The sequence below is a fragment of the Lycium ferocissimum genome, chromosome 12, assembly GCF_029784015.1.
Source record: "Lycium ferocissimum isolate CSIRO_LF1 chromosome 12, AGI_CSIRO_Lferr_CH_V1, whole genome shotgun sequence".
In the NCBI taxonomy this organism is placed as follows: domain Eukaryota; kingdom Viridiplantae; phylum Streptophyta; class Magnoliopsida; order Solanales; family Solanaceae; genus Lycium; species Lycium ferocissimum.
The window spans coordinates 19,410,672-19,420,285 of NC_081353.1; the positions used below are offsets into that span (position 1 = coordinate 19,410,672).

Consider the following 9,614-nt stretch of genomic DNA (forward strand, 5'->3'; position numbering starts at 1 on the left):
CAACACACATACCACCGCACCTACAACAATCACCCTTCCATGATTTTCATTCAATCTTCACATACCATAATATATATATATCCTTCCATAACATAATAAAAACATGAAGTTCTTACCTTTCCAATAAATTCTTCCACTTGCCCAAAAGGAGCACTTTCTTGCCTTGAAAATTATACCATGTTGGAGAGGAGTTTGGTTTAGTAGTAATTCCAAAAGAGATGGATTTTTGAACCAAGAATAAGCTCCAAGAATTTTTTTTTCTTTTCTCTTCTCTCTTTTTCTCTATGGCCGATTGCCTCTTTTCTTTTTTCTTCTTGATTTTTCTTTGTTTTCTTGAATATCTAAAGATGAACATGTATATATACATGTCATCTTTCTAATTAAATGTCACACTTCCATGACATGGGCTTTGGCACAACATCATGGCCGCCACCCTTCTCTTGGCCTAAATTTTCTATTTTTTTTTTTAGCCCAATTCTTCATGAATCATATTTTGTAATTCCCGAAACAAATTTATAAAATTCCAAATTTGTTCCTTAGTCCTTCTCCATTGTTTCCGCATTCAAACTTCCATAACCAACATACACATACTAAGAAAATCCAAACATGACCTTGTTCCTTACAAGTCAAGGTTAATTCCAAGTTTTCAAAATGCAAAATTGCCGGATGTACGGTGTGTAACGCTTTCTCTGAGCGGGGGCATACATGGAATAAAGAAGCACCGTCATCCGAGTGCCCATAGGGGCGGATGCCATGCATGCTAGCTTTTAAAAAACACGTAAACACCGTAAGTAAACCGCCCGACCACGCAGGAGGTATAACCGCCCGTCCATATAGGAACGTGTATAAGCCCGCGCTCGGTGCCTCCCGTCCGGGGTATAACCGTCCACCGGCGGGGTTCGGTTCCCGGCCGCCCGTCGGACGGCACGGTGCTATAAAATAAATCATATGTAAATATAAAGCATGCGTAGAGCCCAAGTGAAAAACTACAACTCTATCGGAAAGTGACGTAAGGTCGGTAACCTCCGATCACATTATGAATAATCGTGATCGACCGCCTCACCTCAAGGAACAATTATAAGGCGAGACTATCAATCAAGGATAACATCACGGGAAAACATAAAATGGTCATGACATATCATTTCGTATACTTTGAAAACCTTTAAAATAGTCATTATCCAAAAATTAGCTTAACATTTCATATCGTCGTATTCATGGTAAGTGAACATATCCTTGACATATTCGTCCTAGTCATTTTCTCATATCTAGCATCATCATTGTCATCATAAAATCATAGTCGGCAGCCTCCGGTCATAAAAACTTTCAAAAATCGTAAAACTTAGATTTTGGAGAAAAAATGGATATTTTGGAAAACATTCATAAACTTTTAGGAAGGAAAATCATGCTTTGAAATCATAACTTCTAACTTTTGAAAATAAGGATGGGAGCATTTATAAAATCGCAACATATGATTCATGCCATAGAAGGAAAAGTGGACGTAGCCTTAACATTCGTCCTTACTTCACGACCAACTAGCTACGCTTAATTGTCCAAGCTCACTACCGCTATTCTACTTTCAAGAAAATTGATGCAACCATTAGATTCATTACTAAGCACACTTGTCTTGATTTTTCAACAATTGATTCATGTATCGCCAAATTTCGACAAAGATCTCCCCCGTAATACACCATCCCCGAGAGTCTTACCGGCCAAATCATCAACAACAATCCGAGAATTCAACCCTGCCAAACTATCAACAATACCAACAATTATTCTAGCAACACTTCAACATCCAATTCTATTCAATTCAATTCACATGACTTTCTGAAACGATTCAATCAACATACTAATCCATCCAACACCCTCCAACTCCAATAAAACCAATAACAATACATTTCCTTTTTCTTCCAAATTCATGAACTCCACACTCAACGGCATCATATTAACAATACCACACTAACAACATTATCTTCCATGCATGCAAGAACATTTCATTCAATTTACATAAGCTTCTAAAACAAGTCTCCAACTACTACAATTTCATTAAGATCATTAAGCTTTTACTAGCAACATAAAATCCACAACACAACAACCAAAAATACCAAATAGAATTAAATACCATGGCTTGTCAAACCACACCCCATTCGGCCACACCACAACAACAACATATTTTATGAATTTTCCATCTTTTCCCTATACATTACAACAACAACAACCAACACACTACACAAAATTAATTCAATCTTTTAGCACAATATCACACACACACGGCCAACACCCACAACTTTCATATTTCCATGAATTCCATTCATTTCCACATACTACAACATACCAAACCATTCATAACATATAAAAGAAAAATGAATTCTTACCTTTTTCCTTTAACTTCCACACTTAGCTAGAATTATAACTTTTGCAAGAATATGTGTTCTACTTGCTCCAACAACTCTTCCATGTCACAGAGGACCCTCCAACTGTAGGAATACTTGAAGAAAAATATTTTTCTCCTTCACTCCCTCTTGGCCTTGTTTGCCGTTCTTCTTCTTTTCTTTTTCTTTTTTTCCTTTCTTTCTTTCTTTCTTTCTCTCAAATTCTTGATTCAAAAGATGAAACCCTCTTTATATATATATATATATATATATATATATATATATATATATATATATATATATATATATATATATATATATATATATATATCTTCTTCCAAATCATGTGAGGGGCACATGCCCTCTCTCTACATTTTCTAGAATTTTCCTTTTCTTTTCTTGAAAATTTTTTTCCTAAAATAAAAGATGACTTATTTTTGTCATCTTTTCTCTTTTCTTTTCTCTTTTTTTTTCACATGGCCAATAGGCCCTTTAGAACTTTCATGAACCCTTTAGTGAAATTCCCATTTTGCCCCTCGACTTTTCTCAATATTACCATTTTGCCCCTAGCCTTCCACATTATTTTCATCGGCCATTTTGCAAATTTCTCTTTTTACCCTTGGCCTCTCCCAATATTTCCATACTACCAATGTTCATAAATAATATTCATAACCAACTTGTACATTAAAATAATTTTGGAAATAATCTTGCCTTTAACTTCTCGCAATTATCCCGAATTATCCGAACGTACGAAATACGGGCTATAACACAGGAGAAACAACAAGTGGATGGACTTCTACCCCGTTGTTCACTCTGCGGTAGAAAGAATGATCATTTTCAGAAAAAACGGCGAAAGTAGGCTTTGAGGCCCGGCTTGTCGCCTTTTCATGTTTCCTTATTACGTGTTGTTAAATAACGGAAATGGCTAAATGTTCCATTCCGAGTCAGGACCACAGTTCGTATCGCTCCTTTCAAAATTTCAATGAAAACGCCTCAAAGTTTACAATAAGACAAAGTCTCTTTACTTTACCTACATAAATATATGTATATATAATTATATATAAATATGTGATTAAATTACTAACCGTGTTATTTTTTTTTTATAGTAATAATACAGAGGCCACAAATAATGTCATGACATGTTACGAAACAAGTAAAAACGATGACGAACAAAATGACAATTAAGAAGAAGAGATAACTGAACCAGAAGGGTTGATAGATGTCGAAGAGGAATACGAGAACGCATCAACGCCAAAACCTAGAGAGGAAACAGTAGGAGTTAATCTAGGAAATGAAGAGTTGGTTCGGGAAACTAGAATAAGTGTGCATCGACGGTGTCGGGAAAGAAGGGTATCGCAGTACGTCGAAAGAATATGAAGATGTTTTCACTTGGCCATACGCCGATATGCCAGTTTTGAGTACGAACATTGTTGCCCATAAAGTTCGATCCTAGAAGGATTCGCCCAAAGAAACGTAAAATCAAACGTACCGAAGCCTAATGTCAACATCCGAATTAAAGAAGAAATAGAAAATAGATTCAGTCAGGAGTTATGGAGGTGACACCATACCCGACTTGGTTAAAGAACATAGTACCGATACCAAAGAAAGATGGGAAAGTAAGGATCAGTGTGGATTGTCGTGATCTTAACCGTACTAGCCCGAAGGATAATTTCCCACTCCCAAACATTCACATACTCATTGACAACTGCGCCAAGCATGAGGTGCAATCTTTTGTGGATTGTTACGCGGGCTATCATCGAATCGATGGATGAAGAAGATGCTCAAAAGATGGCATTCAACACACCATGGGGAGTATATCATTACCGAAAAATGCCTTTTGGGCTCAAGAATGCCAGCGCTAATTACATGAGGGAGATGACCGTCATTTTCCATGATATGATGCATAGAGAGATTGAGGTGTATGTGGACGACGTCATCATCAAGTCTCGAGTGGGTGATGATCATCTTGAGCATTTAAGAAAATTCTTCAACAGACTCTGTAAGTAAGATTTGAAGTTGAATCCTGCAAAATGCGTATTTGGAGTACCTGCTGGAAAATTATTAGGATTCATAGTCAGTCGTCATGATATTGAGTTGGATCCCACAAAGATCAAAGAAATTCAAGAACTCCCTCCGCCAAGAATAAAGAAAGAGGTCTTGAGTTTTTTAGGAAGGTTGAATTACATTGGATGCTTCATCGCCCAGTCCACAGTGATCATAGAACCAATCCTCAAACTCCTCAAGAAAGATGCTCCAACTAAATGGATGGAAGACTATCAGAAAGCCCTTGACACAATCAAAAGATACCTATCAAATCCACCCGTTTTGGTCCCACCAAGGCCGGGAAGCCCTTTGCTGCTGTATATGTCAGTATCAGAAAATGTTTTTGGGTGCATGTTGGCACAAAATGACGAAACAAGCAAGAAAGAGAGAGCCCCTCTATTACATCAGTAAAAAGTTCACACCCTGTGAATCCAAATATTCCTTGGTGGAAAAGACGCGTTGTGCTCTGACATTGGTGTCTCAGAAACTCAGACATTATATGGCTGTATACACGACTCATCTAATATCAAGAATGGACCCCTAAGGTACATCTTTCGCCAGCCTATGCCGATAGGGAAATTGGCCAAATGGCAAATGCTATTAAGCGAGTTCGATATTCAATACGTAGCACGGAAACCAGTTAAGGGTCAAGCACCCAGATCCAACCGGCGGTGTTCCGAGAGAGATAACAATCCGCCTCGTGGACCTACTTCCCGGATGAAGAACTAATGACAATTGACGGTGAAGAATGTGAAGATAAGTTAGGATGGAAAGTATACTTAGTTTGAGCGGTCAACGTTAAAGGATCACGAATCGGAGCCATCCTGGTTTCAGACTCGAGCCAATATTATCCAGTGGCAGGCAAGTTGAGCTTCAGTTGCACCAACAACATGGCTGAATATGAAGCATGTATCTTGGGTCTACGTTTTAGCCCTCGACATGGATTTGCAAAACCTTCAAGTAATTGGCGATTCGAATTTGTTGATTCATCAAGTTCGAGGAGAGTGGGCCACCAAAAACGAGAAGATCATACCGCATGTCGGACTTGTGCAAAGATTGGCAGATCGGTTCCAAGAAGTCAAGTTCAAACACATACCGAGAACCCAAAATGAGTTTGTTGGTGCATTGGCAACAATAGCATCCATGATTCAACATCCTGACAGTAGATACATTGATCCTGTCAAAGTTAAAATCAGAGATCAACCGGCTCACTGTGCTTTTGTAAAGGCAGAGACTGATGGAAAACCTTGGTACGTTGAAATTAAAAGGTTCTTGGAGAAAGGAGTATATCCCAAAGGAATCACCTTATATCTGATGTGCCGGGATTTTGGCACATCTAATGCTCTTTAACTCTAAGTTTTACTTGTTTTCGAGCAAGTTCGTGGTAGTTTGATGTGTTTTGTGTGTTGTGCGTGTGTGTTTTGAAGTTAGAATGCTCCGAAAGCGAAAAAATGAGAAAAACAGGCAATCTGTTCTAATAAGCATAAGGACGGACCGTCAACATGCTCGATTTACCACAATCGCTCGTCAAAAAGTTCGCGAAGTAATAAAAACATCAAAGCATACTCGTATCGTCAAGTTGGTCGCCGAGCATGTCGATGACCGTCGAAGTGCAAGACGACCCGCCGGCGTTAGCCGAGATGGAACAGATCGGGATTAGATTATTTCGAGTTTTAAATTGTATAAATACCCGTTTAGGTTTTATTTTTCAAACATCTAGAGTTTTAGACTTGTAGTAATTACTTTTGAGTTATTCTCGCTTTTGAAGACTTCCAGACAATTACATTCATTACTTTTAAGTTTATTCGTAAGTTCAATACAAGAATTCAATTATGCAATCTTCAATCTTTTATTGTTTTCTTGTTGCCATGAGTAGCTAAACACATTTACTAAGGTTGAACCCCAAGGACGGGTGTTTTGTGATCGGGGATCATGAAAGATAGACGCATAATGGATTGTTGTGGTTTATTTGTTCTTCGTATTCATCATATAGTTAGTGGTTGCAAACATTAGCTCACGCCATAAACGTTAGTTTATTTGGGAAAATAGCTAGGGTTAGGTAAGAACGTGATAACAAGAACTCGTGCTTTAAACCTTATTTAATAAATTCACCTAGGAATAAGAGAGAATTTTATTTGGCATAATTAACCGTTCTTCATGCATACTTTCATTATCTTTGGAAAAAGCATAGAAAGAAATAATCTTTTCTTATCGGGGAAATAGTTTAGATTCACGAGGTTAAGTGCATCCATACAAACACCATTAGAAGCATATCAAGATCGGTGACCCATGATCATACACTTTATCCGATCAGAACACAACCTTGGTTCTTTTTACCCATATATTTACAACTTTTAAATTTTCAAATACTTTAAATTAGTCTACAAATCAAATCCATTATAAAATCCTTTTCCGGAATACACCAGACCACAAAGATTAGTATAATACTTGTTTAGTAAACTTTTCACACAATATTCTCTGGGATTCCACCCCAACCTCGTCAAGTTACTATATTTGACAACGTCCGCGTTATACCATTACTGTGTGTAATTTGAGCGTATCAAATTTTGGCGCCGTGGCTCGTAAATACGATTTTGAAATTACTAAATAGTGTTTACACTTCTTAAAGTCTTTGTCATATTCCACACACCTCGTTTGCTACCTTGTAAACCAGGATCATGGCCAACAAAACTTCTAGCCGAGAATGTCTGAGCTTTACAACCAAAAGACATTGAAGACTTTGCATCCGCAATCGTTCATCCGAGGGGCAGATCGCTACTACTATCAAGTTTGACAATTCCCTCTATCATATGCTCAAACAAGAGGGATACTTTCGACGTGGCCGATGATGACCCTCACCAACATATAACAAAACTTTCACGCGCGTCTCAAAGATATCCAACGGGTGTGACTCACACAGTCCGGATGAACTCTTCAAATATTCGTTACTTTAGAGGAGCAAGAAATGGTTCACGAAGCTGTTCCTTTTAACCTATTTCATACGGAAAGAGATGGTCGTAGTTTTCCTCATGAAGTGGTACCACCCGAGTAAAAGTATTGAATTCGTGATCGTATTTTACGAATTCAATAAACGTGTAGAATGGGAACAACTTTTGAAGCTTGGGAGAGGTACAAGGAATATTTAGATAGGAGTCCAAACCACGGTTTTCCAGAACAGACTTTGAAGGAGAAGTTTTACAGAGGTTTGGATCCTATGACCCAAGCAATAGCCAATAATGCTGCCAGCGGGTGTTTCATGAACAAGTCTTATGCTACTATTGCGATATATTTAACCGATTGACTCTCACAGCGTGGCACTCGAGTAATTCGATGGACTATCGCAGAACACCGTTATTCAAAACATTGTGAAAGATAGCCGGGGAAACGCGCCAGAGACATTGGCACAATTGGCCACTAGTCTCCTCTTTACTAACAAAGAGGCTTGATGAGAAAGAAGCAAAAGAAGGTAAATATTTGTGAAGATATTTACGGCATGCACTGTACAAACAAGTCCATGAGGGTCCATATCAAGAGGGCCCCCCTCATGAAATCGAGAATGTTCGTATGTCTGATTACATAGCGAAGGATATCTTGGGCCGATTCAAAGATACTTGGAGACTGACACAAGGGCGGCGGGTCACATAATCAAGGAAACTACAACAACAACCAAGGGAACTACAATAACAACTATGGTGGACCGAACCAAGGGAGATATGTCACACCCTAATTTCTGTTAGGGTGTGATGGGCACCCGACCCTTATTTAGGACCGAGCGAACCCGCTGACTAACCTAATACTCATAACCTCGCTGGCTTTCAAAAATCCGACACAAATATATACAAAATTTATCGGAAAAATCTTATTTTTTTTTTTCTCGAGTCAAATAAAATCTTGCAACATATGAAACTTATAACACAACGCATAATAATATACCGGCTTACATAGCCATTTACATAAATCCCATATCTAATACCCATGACCACTGTCTGCAAAAGTCTCTAACATGGAACGTGAATCCATATCAATACTTCGACTCGCAAAGACCTGAGCAATCGGGCTCGCTAATCCCGGCCGAACATCTCCTACAATATCTTCGGCTCACACCTGGGTGTACCACGCCGGCATAGACGCGACCCCGAAGAAAGGGGTACGCATTTTACGGAATAAGTGCGAGTATGTAAAGCATGAAATATATTAAGCGGGATTATGCGAGATAAAAGTACGAGAAAAACCATAAAAACTTGCCTTTAAAAAACATATATCATGTGTGTCATTTCCATAAAAATCATCATGTATGCATATAACGTGCCCGGCCCTCTCGTGAGGGACGCGGAATGAAATCATGTTATACATAAACATATACACATAACGTGCCACGACCTACAGTGAGGGGACGCGTAGTAAAATATATCATACGCATGTACATGTAACGTGTGCCCCCCATGGAGGGACGGGTAAAAGCGGAATCATCATATGCCATCCTGGCTACCTCCCCATATCATCATATCTGCGTGCCCAGCCACTGCTAGCGAGGGACGCGGTAAATATATGTGCCCGGCCCTCCGTGGGGGACGCGGTGAATAATGCGGAAAATGTGCACGAATACATGCCCTGGCCGGGACGCCAGTTGAAAGAAAGGCTACGACTCGCACGAACATAGTGAGAAACCAAGTTGCAAACAAAACATTTCCAAGACTCAATGAAGTAATCCAAACGTGTCATTTAAAATCGGACAATAGTCATATCAAATATCTTTAAAACATAACATACATCAAAACGTATTGACAAAACCATCGGAATCATAGTCATATTTAAACCATAGATCATGAAATACGCCAAACCAACCGAGTCCGCCTCGGGTTACAAACACTATTCACCTTAGATCTTTCTACGAACAAATCGAAGCGATCCGAGCCTTTATGCGAAAGTTACGGAAGTTCGTAGTTTGAGATCGTTAGGAAACAAACTCTCTTTGAAAACCAACTTTTATGCAATCTTTTGAAATCCATTCATGTGAAAAACATAAAGACCATAATTTGGCTATATTCGAATATGAATATCAAGAAACAAATATGGATAATAAATATACTCGGATCACCGAGTAGAATTACCTCGAAAATCGTGTCATAGTTTATTTTTGACTAAGACATGCCAACAAAAGAAAGTAGCTTCACATACCAGAAGGCGCTTCCTACGCTAATC

General features: G+C 38.7%; 1 protein-coding gene across 1 annotated transcript; it reads left to right on the forward strand.

The window, feature by feature from the left end:
* The first annotated feature begins 5,312 nt into the window (after positions 1-5,312).
* Positions 5,313-5,762, forward strand: LOC132039094 (uncharacterized). Its single transcript, XM_059429637.1, has one exon. It carries the CDS (start codon positions 5,313-5,315, stop codon positions 5,760-5,762), a length of 450 nt encoding a protein of 149 aa, XP_059285620.1.
* The last annotated feature ends 3,852 nt before the right edge of the window (positions 5,763-9,614 follow it).

Coding starts and splice junctions, on each gene's coding strand:
- LOC132039094 (XM_059429637.1), top strand. CDS start 5,313: ATGAAGCATGTATCTTGGGTCTACGTTTTAGCCCTCGACATGGATTTG.